Below are 16,124 nucleotides of genomic sequence, written 5' to 3'. Positions count from 1 at the left end.
GTCGTTGCTGCGAAGAAGGTCCCGCAGGAGGTGGATGCCCTCCATCTTGAAGTGGCGATAGACCACGTACGCGTTGAGGGCGCGAAGATTGATAACTGGGCGGTATTCTCCCGACTTCTTCCGCACGAGGAAGATGTTGCTGAAGTAACCTCCCTGTTCGTGGACTGGTTGAATAGCCCCTTTGTCCCGAAGCTCGCGTAGCTCCGCGTTGACGAGGTTGTGGTCGAAAGACGACATGTGGATGGGGTGAGGGGGCTGAACCTGAAAGGGGGTTCCCACTAGGTATATGATATATCCCTGCACTGTTTGTAGAATCCAAGCGTCTGAGCAAAGGGCGGCCCAATTGTGGAAAGAAAGGGAAATACGTCCCGCAGTGCGGGTACATGGTAACAACGGAGGAATATGGGTCCTTACCTGCAGTAAAGCGGGAACGTCCGCGTCCGCGGATTCCACGGCCTCTATCCGAGCCTCTGGAAAAGGGTCGTTGCTGAACATCCCTTGTCGGATAGAATGGTGTTGGTTGAGTACGGGGGCCTGAAGGCCAAAATCGGCTGGCGGCACGGCCCCGTTGCCGGCCAGCCCTTCCAAAAACCCCTCTGGTAGGGTTGCTCCTGAAGACACTGCGCATTGAGGATTGCGCCTTATTAAGGGAGGTGAACACGTTGACATGTTTGTTTAATTCCTTGAGGAATGGTTCACCGAAAAGTTTCCCTTGTGCCTGGGGCCCAATCTCTTTTGTGCCAAGGTCTGCCAATTTACCGTTAATACGGAATAACGCTGCTTTTCGTCTCTCCGAAGAGAGTGTAACATTGGCGTTTCCGATGAAACAAAAACAACGTTGTGCCCACTCACGAATGTCATGTGCCCATTCCCTGAAGTCCTCGGTGGATAAGGAATCGGCTTTGGCGTAGGCATTATCCGCCAGATACATAATGCGAGCCAGAGGGCCTACGGAATCCAGTAGGTTATCTTGGGCGCCCCATAGGCCTTTCTCTACCCCCCGTCGAGGGTCTCTGCCACTGCGCATCATAAAGGTCGTCATAACTTTGTCAAATTCTGGGGTCTGAGCGACCTTATCCGGCAGGGAAGGGCGTGGGCATTCAGACCTGAGTCGGTTGCGGACCTCTTTCTCCAGAGGTTTGCGGAGCCACAGGTGCATGAACCTGGAAAGGTGTTCCGGAGGCGACCATTCACCCGATCTGGGGTGTCGTATGTTGCGAGGATCGAACATCGCCTGACCTGAGGGGTCCATAATGGTGTCTGAGTCAAGAGGAGGTTCTGCGTCAGCAGTGTCTTCGATACCTCTTGCCTGGGCCGCACCCAGGAGGGTCTCCTGCATGAAAGCGGAAACAGACTTCTCGTCCAAGCCCCATGCGTCGTAATCCGACTCTGAAGCGTCAGCTTGCCACTCATCTAGCACTGACATGGAGTGGGTAGGGTCCTGTTCTTCTTCTGAAGAGTACTCCTGACGCGGGGCCGGAGTGTGAAGTTTGGCAGTTTTACGTTTGGCAGGTGCCTTACCCTTGGGTGGTTTGGGTGTATAGTCCTCGCCTTTGTCATGGCGTTTCGTATGGCGGGATTCATCCCCTGTCTGATAGTCGTGTCGTGGACGTCTGCGAGTTTTAGGTACGTCAGGAGCCGAAGCTCGGGCCTTGGAGAGTGCCTTCTCCACAGAGGCAGCGACAGCTGCGTTAATCATAGCCTGGAAGTCTACAGGGACATTCTGGGAATTCTCCATGATAAGGGTCGGCTGGTATGTCACTGAAAGGCACACTAATAAACGGGCACCCAGGTCTTGAGAACAGGCGTATGGTCAGTTTTAATAGTATGGGAACAAAGCCCAGTATAAACCCCAGCAGGGTAAAGTAGTGACCTTCTAAACTGGGGCTCACCCAGTTAGAGAGAACTGCAACAGCTAGTCTCCCAATAAGCAGCGTATTAATAGTGGGGGCTCACCCCGGTCGCACAGGGTTGAAACCCTTAAGTGCAGGTCACAATAATAAACAGGCAGCAGCACTGACCTGACTGACCCAGCCACATGAGGCACAGAGAGAACTGAATAGTAGTCTGAGATAGGCCCAGGGGTGAAAACCACTAATGAGGGAGTAACAGCTAATTAGTACAGTCACACTGAATCCCCAATGAGATGTTATGAGGTAAAATTAAGATGGCTGAAAACGGCGGGAAAATGGCGGGAAAACGGCCGCGAAAATGAGGGAGCCAGGAGGCACTCCAGGCTAGAGGGGGACCTGAGGAACCCGAGGTAAATGATAATAATACGATATAGTAAGAAATAAATGCACAAGAAGTAATATAGCTCCAGGGGAGCAAAAAGTCTGACCTGTCTGCTGATGGAGCAGTAAAGAAAGAGGAAGTGTACAGGCAGCATGACCCTTATATACTATGCGGCAGAGTGATCTACTTGTTACTCTTTACATTTTTTTTCTTTACTGCTGTGGAGTTAGTAAAGAGAGTTAATGCAAAATAGGAAGCCTCCTGTCATGTTTTAAAATTGAGACTTATGTCACACATGTAATGTATAAGGATCCTTACACACGGACCAGGCAATAATGAGCACTTATCGACCATATAGAAGTCAATTGGATTGCACGTTTAAAGTGTCTTTCATATGGCCCAATGGAAAGTGAAAGGGGAACAAGCAATCATTATTGTGATCCTTCATTCCCCCATTCACTGTTTATACTGTCGTCAGCACATCCAGGCCCAGACGAGCCCACAAGGGCACAGGGAAAGGTTGGCGCCCAGTCCACCACCCCTTGCGCAAGTGGCACATGGCACACTGTAATACGTATGAATAGGCAGCTTACAGCATATGCATCCATATAAACACTGGGTAGATTAATTAAGAGTCCATGCAGTTTATTAGTATAGATGCAATCAGGTGGATGCAGTGACTTCTAGGCCAGTATCCTTTTTCCCTAAGGACCTGCCTTCTCAAAGTCACCCATACTCAATCATCTTGAGCTTCTTACTGCCTCCTGCTGTTTGAGCAGGTAGTATTTGTATATTGGGCCCCCAGAATGAATTTTACCTGTGGGCCCCAGGCATCCCAGTCCGACACTGAGCACATTCTCTGTTTAGACAGGTCAATGTGCTGCTGACAAATGACGATCTTCAGGCGATCGGCGGCAGCTTTACATGGGACAGTTGACAGAAACAAGCAGTTGTGCGCGCGTTTGTTCCTGAAAATTGGTCCAGTCCTCAGCCAGTGTAAAAAGGGGTCTAAGATCAGGTTTTGGAAAGGTGATATTACACTGCACAATGTGTGGGCAGTAACAATAAAACATCCATCTGCGCTCATTTGCACTGGCCTGATTACACTCCTCCCGATTCACTCCTCCACCTTCTGTTCTGTTCATTATCGGCTGCACATCCCTGATTACACAATCAGATGCGTTGCCTATCATCGGGCATTTTTCATCTTGATGAAAGATGCCCAACAGCCGAACAAGCCAATAATTGTGAACGAGGGTTCCTGTGAACACTTGCTCCTGATGATTTGCTGATATTCACGCAGTCTAATAGGCCCTGAAGAAGATAAAAAGCTTTGACAGTGTTCCCAGATCAGAAACATGACTTCCAAGAAGGACACACGTCAGAATAAGAGAAGTTCATCTTTAAATACCGTTTTCTCAGGACGAGGCCTAGGCAGGAGAAGCAGAGACCTACTAAAGAGAGATGTCTACTTTGCCGATTCTGTTTTCAGCACCATTTTAAGATACTAAACTCATTGACAATTATTTCTTTCGCCACAGGATTGCCCGCAGTTAATACCCACAGAAGAAATCCTAATCCCGGTTGGGGAGGTTAAGCCAATAACCTTGAAGGCAAGGAATCTGCCCCAACCACAGTCAGGCCAGAGGGGATACGAGTGTGTGTTAAATATACAGGGTGTGCTACACCGCATGCCCGCTCTACGCTTCAACAGCTCCAGCGTCCAGTGCCAGAACAGCTCGGTAAGTGCTTGTGCCACAACATGCCAGTCCTTACATATAGTCCTATGTAGTCACTGACAAAATGATGACTTGCTGCCTTCTCTATAAATAACAACAAGAAAGCGTCTGTAATCTGCCCCTATACAGTAAAATCAGAATTATGCTGCGACAACGTCCTGAGGTATTGTAAATTGGGATGCTGCTCAGAAAGGATGGAATGCGTTATCTGCCCTTTCCCTGTCGCAGCCTGCGGGGGGTCATTTGGTGGAATAAGACAGCAATCTGACAAAAGGGTTGAAGCAAAAAGCTAATTTACAGCCGGCTGATAAAGCAGAACGGGGAAGTCTTATCTGCCTCTGCGAGTCCCCAGCTCACGCCGACTGCATAGAATTCCTAATCCAGTTGCTTCTGGCAGTGCGGCAGAGGGTCTGCAGGAGACAAATAAGCACTTTCTATGAACAAACAGCTGCAGGGAGTCAGTGTATAGGTGCAGCGCTCTTCACAGCCCTCCCATGCCTTTGTCTTCAATTATACCTGCATGATGCCAATTTGTATTAAGTCTGCACTTATTGCTCTCGCTGTATGCAGCCGTATCTACAGTAACATGCATAGGTTCAACCTCGTTGGCAGAGTATTTTTAGTCCTCAATGTTGCAATGCCACCACTATATTGCGGTATGAGTGAGCTGATTTGCCGTGCAGAAATAGATCTCAAAACTAAGAAATGATTGAACACAATTTATACTATTTCCATATCTATTAATCAATATCCAAATCTATCCATGGAACTTAAGATCCCCCATGAGAACAGTCTCTCGTGAGGACACCTGGGGCAGCCCCTAGACCACCGAGAAACGCCTGGAATCTCCCATAAACCCTCCACTTTGGGGTTAATTTGCACAAACCCCATACCCTTCCCTGGCCCTTTTGGAGTTGGCCCTGTCTCTGTTGGCATCAGAATCATTGTCCAGTCCAGAATCATGTCCACTGAGATTGATTCTTATGTAGAGATGACGTAATGTACTGTAGTAGGGCATTGGGAAGATCAGCCTTCACTGTTACTAATCCTGCCTTATATTTAGACGGTGTCTAACTGATGTATCAAGATGCGACTTTCTGGCCTTTTTTGAGCTTCTGCTTGATTTGAAGCCTTTTTCTTTTTTTTTCCGATAAATTTACAAAATGTTGCCTGCCATTTGTTAAATTAGTCACGCGAGTTATATAGTGATTTCTCTGGCTAATGTTATTGATTGGGAAGGTTCTGTAAGTTCATACTCCAGTAGGAGACTGTAGTACACTTGTGACTTTTAGCAAAAAGTCTCAATGATAAATCTGGCAAAAATAAATAAATGTAACTCCGCCAACAAAACATCGGGCCGCCCCTTATTAAATGTAAATGTAGTGTATGTGATTACATTACACCCTAAGTTTACGCCCCTTTATAGTTAACTTACTTTGCATCAAAATGTGGGTGCTATTTTGGCATACCCGATTGCATATTAAGCCATGCCCACTTTACCAATAACGCACTTCCTCTTGTTGGAAGTGTCTAAAATGTGTAATCAATATTATGCGAAATACGTGCTCCAGTTTTTGGGCACAAATTGCACCAATATAAGGGTGCATTTGATTAGTAAATCTCCCCCATTGTGTGTTGTTCTGTTGATCTGTAAAGCTAGAACCTTTTTGTTTGGACTGATCCCTAAAAAAAATACTGGATCGAACTAAATGATCACCATCAGAGGCCCATTCACACAGCGTAGGCCACCCTTCTGCCCCATCAGATAGCTGGATATTGCAGGAATTGCTGGCTGTATGCTTTGGTATTGTAACTGATGATTTTCCTTCTCTCAGTATACCTATGAAGGAATGGATATCAGTGACCTAGCTGTGGACTTCTCAGTCGTCTGGAATGGGAATTTTATCATTGACAATCCCCAAGATATCCAAGGTATAAAGAAACTATTTGTATTTTCTCTAGCTGTGCTGTCCTCTTACATTTTTGTTTCCAGTTATACCGAATGGTTTCATGATTTTCATCTATAGCTATTACATTAATTCATTGAGACCGATTTATCAATGCTTTCACACCACAAAAGTGGCATAAAAAGTCTGAAATTGTGGCGCACATCATATTTGAGCTAAAATTTGCATCTTTTTACACTTCTCCCCCCTTTTCAAAGGTAGATAGAAAAGTGGGTGGGGCTTCATGTGGGGGGGGTGGGGCTTCCAGGTGCCTATCAAATTTACTAGTTACCTGTAAATGACTTCATGAAAATTAGAAAACTTCTTAGAGGACATTTATCTTTACATGGTAAATAAAGTGGACATGGCATATACCATCTATTGTTATTACACAGGCTGAAATATATTACACTAAGGATTCTGTTGCCCATTAAAATGTTTGGTTACCTCATCAGTCAAATGAAGTGGCATTTCATAATAATTCATTACATTGGAATCGCTTATTTCATATACAAGCGGCTATGGCTTACAAAACAGCCCCCCCCCCCCACTCCCGCTGGTTTACGGCAGGTTTGTATAGGACACTGAGGTGCATTCACTCTTTTATACAAATTTGTATTCATTTAATGGTACTTTTCCTAAATTGAGTGCCACTGGTGTACAGAATTTCTGTTATGGGGGTAACAGTAGGAGCCACCAGATGGTCAGCCTGTGAGCGTGATCCTAATGTGCGGCTTGTACAGTCCATCTCTACTCAGCGGAAACACCATTTCTCTGCATTGTTAATAATATTATACTGCTTTTACTGCTTTATCATGTTACCACGCTTTGCCGTCCAGAACATCGAATTAATTAACATTTTCAGCATGATACTTCAGAAGCTGTTATAGTCTGCTTTGTGATACAGACTTGTGACTTGTATAGAGGCTTTTATTAAGCCATGTATCGTATGTACTTAGATTTAATATTGTCTCCAGCAGTGAAATCCAGTCATCTGTACATAATAAATATATATACACTCACCTAAAGAATTATTAGGAACACCTGTTCTATTTCTCATTAATGCAATTATCTAGTCAACCAATCACATGGCAGTTTCTTCAATGCATTTAGGGGTGTGCTCCTGGTCAAGACAATCTCCTGAACTCCAAACTGAATGTCAGAATGGGAAAGAAAGGTGATTTAAGCAATTTTGAGCGTGGCATGGTTGTTGGTGCCAGACGGGCCGGTCTGAGTATTTCACAATCTGCTCAGTTACTGGGATTTTCACGCACAACCATTTCTAGGGTTTACAAAGAATGGTGTGAAAAGGGAAAAACATCCAGTATGCGGCAGTCCTGTGGGCGAAAATGCCTTGTGGATGCTAGAGGTCAGAGGAGAATGGGCCGACTGATTCAAGCTGATAGAAGAGCAACGTTGACTGAAATAACCACTCGTTACAACCGAGGTATGCAGCAAAGCATTTGTGAAGCCACAACACGCACAACCTTGAGGCGGATGGGCTACAACAGCAGAAGACCCCACCGGGTACCACTCATCTCCACTACAAATAGGAAAAAGAGGCTACAATTTGCACGAGCTCACCAAAATTGGACTGTTGAAGACTGGAAAAATATTGCCTGGTCTGATGAGTCTCGATTTCTGTTGAGACATTCAAATGGTAGAGTCTGAATTTGGCGTAAACAGAATGAGAACATGTATCCATCATGCCTTGTTACCACTGTGCAGGCTGGTGGTGGTGGTGTAATGGTGTGGGGGATGTTTTCTGGGCACACTTTAGGCCCCTTAGTGCCAATTGGGCATCGTTTAAATGCCACGGGCTACCTGAGCATTGTTTCTGACCATGTCCATCCCTTCATGACCACCATGTACTCATCCTCTGATGGCTACTTCCAGCAGGATAATGCACCATGTCACAAAGCTCGAACCATTTCAAATTGGTTTCTTGAACATGACAATGAGTTCACTGTACTAAAATGGCCCCAACAGTCACCAGATCTCAACCCAATAGAGCATCTTTGGGATGTGGTGGAACGGGAGCTTCGTGCCCTGGATGTGCATCCCTCATATCTCCAAAAACTGCAAGATGCTATCCTATCAATATGGGCCAACATTTCTAAAGAATGCTATCAGCACCTTGTTGAATCAATGCCACGTAGAATTAAGGCAGTTCTGAAGGCAAAAGGGGGTCCAACACCGTATTAGTATGGTGTTCCAAATAATTCTTTAGGTGAGTGTATATACAGGTGAAACTGGAAAAATTAGAATATCGTGCAAAGTTCATTTATTTCAGTAATGCAACTTAAAAGGTGAAACTAATATATGAGATAGACTCATTACATGCAAAGCGAGATATTTCAAGCCTTTATTTGTTATCATTTGGATTATTATGGCTTATAGCTTATGAAACCCCAAAGTCACAATTTTGAGGTACCCTTTGCTCAGGGGGTATGGATTAATTAGCTGACTACAGTGTGACGCTTTGAGCCTAGAATATTGAACCTTTTCACAAAATTCTAATTTTAAGTTGCATTACTGAAATAAATGGACTTTTGTAAGATATTCTAATATTTGGAGTTTCACCTGTGTGTATATATATATATATATATATATATATATATATATATATATATATCCCTTCTTCTTCCCAGAATACTGAATTACACTATTCTGAAAATTCTTCTCAATATAGAGGAAGAATCCAGGAGATATCTTTATCCTGTGCCGTAAAATCCAGCAATATCCTACAATAAAGCCAGAAAATGCCAATTTCTACATTTATATTGAAATTATGATCTTTGAGGATCTAACCTAATATTCTTTATTTGATTGTGTCCTAGTTCACCTGTACAAGTGTGCGGCTCAGAGGGAAAGCTGTGGTCTGTGTCTGAAAGCCGATCAGAAGTTCGAGTGCGGCTGGTGTAGCGGGGAAGGCCGATGTACGTTGCACCATCACTGTCCCTCCTCACAAAACCAGTGGCTAGATTGGTCCAGCAGGAATGTCAAGTGCACCAATCCACGTATCACTGAGGTTTGTAGATCGCACTGTGGGGCCCTGACCTTGATAATTACGCCTGTTTCCTTAATCTTTCCCATCTGTCTTATTTCATTATTATTTTTGTAATTGCCTCCCTTCCTGTCTTGAGCGGCTGTCTCTCTTTCTACTAGCTGTTTAATGTCAGCCTCACACACAGAATATCCACAGGCTCACAGTCCTTAATTAAATAAAAGTATGAGTGAGGAGCACGCAGTGAATCGATACGCTCAGGAAGAACATTTTCCTTCCTTAGAGGGAGGGCTGGGGACACTTAGGTCAGGATGAGGGGGGCAGACATTTTCATGAAATGTCAATCAATAACCTTGCTCATTTAAATAAACCTGGGGCCCTGGATTCCTCTTGTGCCACTTTCACCTTCTAGACTCAATTCACTATTCTGTTGGTGAAAGATGGCCAGTGCAAGTAAAGGATCATGGTTCACATCCTGGGTCACAACATTTCTTAGGCATGGGCTTGCAGAATCCGCTCCCTTCAACTTAAAGGGAACGTTTGATTTATATACAAACGGGGCAACCCCTGTAAAACAACTAATAGATGGATACTCACCTGTTTTCTCTTCTGTTTCTTCGAGCGCTGCTCTTCAGTCCTCAGTTACTGATGTCCTTTTCTTCTTGACACATCTCTGCTGAGGCCAATGATTGGCTGCAGTGGGGACCTGTGTGCACAATACCTCACTGCCACCACCAGAAAAACAAATAGCAGTGGTGAGGGCTGGAGCGCAGAGCAGGAAGACGCAGAGGAGAAAACAGGTGAGTAGCCTTTCATTGGCCATTTACAGGGGTTGCCTGAGTTTTTATATAACCCGGACAACCCCTTTAATCAGACATAGCATTCTACTGTAGTTGTTACCACAAAAAGCACAAAGCCTAAAAAGCCGCACAGTTTATACAGCTAGTGTAAATCATGTTCTAGAGGGAAGAACTCTATCTCATATCAGCCAAACCAAACCCATCTGCACAGAGCACTTTTTCAGGGAGGGCCGGGTGAGATAAGACATGATATGGGATAGCTTTCTTCCTTCTGGAGGTCAGCTCCTTTGCACATTTTTTTCCCATGGAGCATTGCCTGGATCTTCAGTGAGATCTTCCCCCCGGAGCAGTATAAATTCTAAAAGGAGTCTAAACATAAATAACCAAACGTATTGTCTTCTAATTGTTCATGCGAGTAACCGATCAATTCACCAGGCTAGCCTATTAAATTAATGTTCTCCCTGTAAAAAGTAAAAGCTTTCCATTTTCCTAAAGCCTGTTTAATTCTGACGCTATCTGGTATTAACAGTAATTCCACTTTATCTCTTTGCTGACGGTGACATCGTAATATGTGTAATAAGTGGAACGGTTGGGGGTGCCGCGTACATAGAACTGGAAATTCATGGAGTAAAATGCTTTCCCATTTATCTTAAGTACTTGATCAATTAGCTTTAGAGAAAAAGGTAAAATATTCAGATGTAAGTGACAATTTCTGGCTAGGTTCCTTCTGAAATATTTGAAGAACCCTAGTGTAAGAAGGTGTAATCTACTGTATGTCACCCCAGCACCCCTTCTCTCTCCCCTTTCCACCACCGTTTGCTTTGTTAGGTTACATTCACATATTGCAGAAAGCACGCTAGTTCTACAGGAAACCAATGAAGACTTACACAAGAATAGAAATCCTTTGTCTCGGTCAGGCTCCCATGGTCCTACAACCCTTGTGTGCCTGCGAGAGGCGCTAATCACTACAGAATCCCCCATCGGGTCCTTTATTCTGTGTCACATCCAATGCCAAAGGTCAAGCAGACGCTGGCTATGGAAATGTGGTCCCTCAGGCAGGCACCGGGGAGCAGATGTGCCCATTGACAAATCGATCTGGCGGGGAGAGGAAGAGAAGGAGGGGGTGACCTAACTTGAATGCATCTGTCTACGGGATGCCCAGACAACTGTGGTGACTAGTGGAGCAGAACGGATGATTTTAAATGTGCCCAACGTTTCCAGCTGAATCGTAACTTTTCTTAAGGAGTTGATGTGGTCGTCCAGGAAACATGAGTGGCAACGTAGCTTCTCGGCTGGATGCAATTAATCACACTTTGCTGTGATGTCACCAAGATGGTCCACTCTTCTCCTGTTGTCACTCGTAACCCGTTCTCTGCTGGAGCACTTGCCTTTTTATTGGATTTTAGGGCCTTATGTCACCCTCCGTGCTTCATTTTTTCACTAAATGGTTTGAAGCCTTTGCCTGCATTTGTTAATATGGTAAACAGAAAGTTGGGCAGATGACTACCCTGCATGAATACGTCAATCATGCCTAAGGAATAGCCGTCTAGTGCTTAACCCTAATTCAGATTACACGCACATGCTTGCACTCTAACACATCAAAGATTGTCCTGTCTATGAAACATATGTATCTGCTTCTGTACTTTTATATTGCTTTTATACCTTACTATTTCGTTATCTGCCGCTGTCTGTTTCCTATATAAATATATAATACGCATGTTACCATTACCATAACATGCCCTCCACACAGCAGCTTAAGGCTGTCCTGTCAGAATGAATAATCGGGTCCCTCTCTCCTGGAACAATTAGGCTGTAAATGTGCTCTCTGCGAGGCAGAAAGACGACATCACAGAGAGCTTATGGCTCCTTCACTAATTTCTTCTGCGCAAAACCATGTTTGACTCCTTGTGATCCACGTAGCAATACTGCAGGTTTCATACTGGGTGAGTGTATGGGTGTAAATGGGGGCGGAAAGAGCCACCAAAACAATTCTACGTGCAGATTTGTGCACATTATGTTTCCTTAACAAATAGGTTTAGGAAATATTTCAAGAACCACCTTATATTAAAAACACCCCATTATATGATTGCTGAAATTATTGGGGGAAAAGGCCACAAGAGAGCATACCTATTGGAGCACAAAGTGTTACAGCTGCGGTGGTACGGGCACGGAGCGGGGTTTCTGAACTCCCACTCACTGATGGTCTTCATATGACCACTGTGTGAAAGTACGACAACATGAACACCAGCACACAGTATTACACTGCCGAGTGTCGCTGCAGACTCTCATTACAGAAATCAGGTCCCACAGGAAAGAGACACAATGCAGTTTTCATACCAGGTTGTGAGGCTGGGTTCACACATAGCGGCACAGCCAATGACCTCTGTCCCTGTCCGTCTATCCGTAGACTTCTATCTTATAGTTCTATCTATCCGTCTGTGTCTCTCTGTCAGTCTATCTGCCTGTCTGTTTATCTTGTCTCTCTAGCTGTCTCTCTATTTATATGTCTATCTATTTGTCTGTCTATCTATGCACTTGGAGTCCCTTGTGAGAAAAGTGCATTGCAGATGTTTGTTGTTGTATCTATATCTATCTATTATCTATATAAAAATAAGACGGGATGTCCAGCTTCCAAAAAAGACGTAGTTCTTTATTCCAATATCACACAGAATAAAAAATCCAACACGGCAAGCAAGTCTACATGTTTCGGATGCTCTAATACTGATCCTTATTCATGAATGAGGATCAGTATTAGAGCATCCGAAACATGTAGACTTGCTTGCCGTGTTGGATTTTTTATTCTGTGTGATATTGGAATAAAGAACCACGTCTTTTTTGGAAGCTGGACATCCCGTCTTATTTTTTTATATAGTCCTAACTGGTGCCTTTTCCAAGCACAGTCCGTGCTTCCATTGCAAGACTGATCAGATGAGCGCAGCCTACGGAACTTTTTATCTATTATCTATCTACTGTATCTATTTATCTCATATCTATCTATTTATCTATATCATATCTATCCAGTGTCGGACTGGGGTACCTAGGGCCCACCAGTAAAATTAATTTTGGGGGCCCACCATACGGATACATTCAAATATAATAAATAATCTAACAAGTTTTTTTTATGAACATAGGCTGGTTGAGGCGCTGTACATTGAATATATGTATGTAGTGCAGTTAGTCTACTGTGTTATGTGCCACTTGTGCAGGGGGTGGGAGACTAGGAGCCCACCTTACTCAGGGGCCCACCGGGGGATTCCCCTGTGCCCCTATGGGCCAGTCCGAGCCTGTATCTATCTATCTTCTACTTATCTATTATCTATCTATCTATCTATCTATCTATCTATCTATCTATCTATCTATCTATCTATCTATCTATCTATCCACTCTATCTATCTACAGTATCTATCTATCTATCTATCTATCTATCTATCTACAGTATCTATCTATCTATCTATCTATCTATCTCATATCTATCTACAGTATCTATCTCATATCTATCTATCTCATATCTATCTATTTATCTAATATCTATTTATCTAATATCTATCTATCTATTTATCTATCTTCTATCTATCTTTCTATCTCATATCTATTTATCTGTGTGTGTATGTATCTATCTATCTATCTATTATCTATCTATCTATCTATCTATCTATGTATCCATCTCATATCTATCTATCTATATCATATCTATCTATCTTCTACTTATCTATCTGTATCTATCTATCTATCTATCTATCTACAGTATCTATCCATCTCATATCTATCTATTTATCTAATATCTATCTATCTATCTATCTATCTATCTATCCACTCTATCTATCTACAGTATCTATCTATCTATCTATCCACTCTATCTATCTATCTATCTATCTATCTATCTATCTATCTATCTATCTATCTCATATCTATCTATCTCATATCTATCTATTTATCTAATATCTATTTATCTAATATCTATCTATCTATTTATCTATCTATCTTCTATCTATCTTTCTATCTCATATCTATTTATCTGTGTGTGTATGTATCTATCTATCTATTATCTATCTATCTATCTATCTATCTATGTATCCATCTCATATCTATCTATCTATATCATATCTATCTATCTTCTACTTATCTATCTGTATCTATCTATCTATCTACAGTATCTATCCATCTCATATCTATCTATTTATCTAATATCTATCTATCTAATATCTATCTATCTATCTTCTATCTAATATCTATTTGTGTATCTATCTATCTATCTTGTTGGTCTATCTATCGATCGGTCAGTCTATCCATCCATTCTTGCTATCTAATCTATCATCGTCTTCCTCTCTACATATGGTGCATGTATGTGTGTGGGTTTATGTGAATAAACAGACATGAGTTTCTCCAGGTTTCAGCGCGTGTGGTTATCTATACCTCGGTGGTGTATGTTGTTTTTATCGTGCATTTCTCCAGCTGTAATTAATAAAACTCATTCTGTCCCAGCCGGGGGCTGAGCTGTGACACAGTTACTTCCAAACTGCTCAATTAGCGTCCAAAGGAATGTAGGTCAGAGGAACCCTGGTCTTTGCTGCTCCTATAAAAATCAACCACTTCAGTGCCTGGAGCTTTCTGCATTATATATAGGATGCAAGAGAGGACTCTGTTATGGGTGCCATGTTTTTTCATACAGTACAACTTGGGCTGCCTTCAGTTTGTTCTTACATACATGGGGGTGGGGGATCATGATTTATAAAATCAGTTTTGCATTGCTGATATTTGTGCCAAATTTATCAAATGTCACATAATGTTTGATACATTTGGTGCATGTTTAAGTCTAAGACTTATGTCTTGAGATTTTACTCCACGTTCTCTGCCACCCTTTTAATGTAGTAAGAATGCGACAGTTTTTGGCACTTTTTAAAAAGCTTGACAAACTAAGGCTACTGTCACACCTGCGTTTAGGTGCGGATCCGTCTGGTATCTGCACAGACGGATCTGCACCTATAATGCAAACGCTTGTATCCGTTCAGAACGGATCCGTTTGCATTACCATGAACAAAATGCAAACGGATCCGTTTTGACTTACATTGAAAGTCAATGGGAGGCGGATCCGTTTTCAATTGCACCATATTGTGTCAGTAAAAATGGATCCGTCCCTATTGACTTACATTGTAAGTCAGGACGGATCTGTTTGGCTCAGTTTCGTCAGACGGACATCAAAACGCTGCAAGCAGCGTTTTGGTGTCCGCCTCCAGAGCGCAATGGAGACTGAACGGAGGCAAACTGATGCATTCTGAACGGATCCTTAACCATTCAGAATGCATTGGGGCTGAACTGATCCGTTTTGGGCCACTTGTGAGAGCCCTGAAACGGATCTCACAAGCGGACCCACAAACGCCAGTGTGAAAGTAGCCTAACCATTCTCATTTTCCCACTAGCTTTAAAAATTATGGAGTGGGTGGTGGTGAGTGGAATGAGTCATCTAAAAATTCAAAATGTCTCAAAATTCTGAAAATAAGTCCTTAATAAGTCACAAGGGTGTCTTCTGCAACTATTTGAAGCCAGAATTTTGGAGCACAGGGCTTGATCTTTCCACCCATGGAGTCCTACATGTGTATGCTGCTTTATGCAAGGCATCGTATGCTAATGTGGCAGAGTTTTTTGTGTTATATTTACTCGCTTGGTCAGGTACTTCAGGAAATACTCTACTATGGACCACACGTACAGACTTTTTTCACAGAAGGCCTTTTAGTAATTGACACATACAAATGACTTGTAGGACCATGATGACTTGGCCTCTCGTTGTGAAACTGATCCTCATGTGACCTCTGCCTCTCAAATTTACTTACATGGTCTCTATTTAGAAAGTTCTGTCAACTGGCTTCCCATATTCCATGTAGTCTGCAGTCCAATGAGGGCCATTATTTTCCAGAAACAGAACTCTATTTGTTGATGGGGTTGAAATCACCATTTCGTTTTCTATCTTCCATCAGAATCCATTTTTTTAGGCATCTGTTATGCACATTTTCATCCATTTTAGCCATTTCTATCTGAAATCGGTTATTTTAGACAGAAAAAAGTCCTGCATGCAACGAAACGGCTGAGGTGAACCCAGCTTTACTTCCAATAAAAAGCAATGGGGCAATATTTGAATGTATTTTTGGACGAAAAGAAGCTTTTCAATAGGTTTTTATTAGAGGGGTTGTCCCACAAAACGTATTTTACATTTTTCAAACCAACACCTGGATCTGAATACTTTTGGTATTGCATATTAATATAGCCTCTAAGCTGTTCAATAATATCTATCTGTATAGCGCCACTTGCTTGTTGTTCTTTTCCTTATTTCTGTGTCCTCCTCACTGAAAAGTCATATTTTCTGTTAGAAACTCTGACATTTAAAGAGAGAGAGCTGCAGCTG

At 42.8% G+C, this 16,124-nt stretch overlaps 1 protein-coding gene across 2 annotated transcripts in view; it reads left to right on the top strand.

Moving 5' to 3' along the window:
* The window catches only part of PLXNA2 (plexin A2), a 301,825-nt gene that overhangs the window by 218,658 nt on the left and 67,043 nt on the right, over window positions 1-16,124 (top strand). For both annotated transcript variants that reach the window (XM_040424057.1, XM_040424056.1), the window contains 3 exons: window positions 3,777-3,977; window positions 5,810-5,906; window positions 8,761-8,951. In XM_040424057.1, coding sequence (XP_040279991.1) covers window positions 3,777-3,977; window positions 5,810-5,906; window positions 8,761-8,951 — 489 coding nt within the window. The remainder of the gene's footprint in view (window positions 1-3,776; window positions 3,978-5,809; window positions 5,907-8,760; window positions 8,952-16,124) is intronic.

The sequence above is a fragment of the Bufo bufo genome, chromosome 3 (genome assembly GCF_905171765.1).
Source record: "Bufo bufo chromosome 3, aBufBuf1.1, whole genome shotgun sequence".
NCBI classification, from domain to species: domain Eukaryota; kingdom Metazoa; phylum Chordata; class Amphibia; order Anura; family Bufonidae; genus Bufo; species Bufo bufo.
Note: the sequence above shows the minus strand (reverse complement) of the source record. Positions and strands in the feature narration are given on the sequence as shown.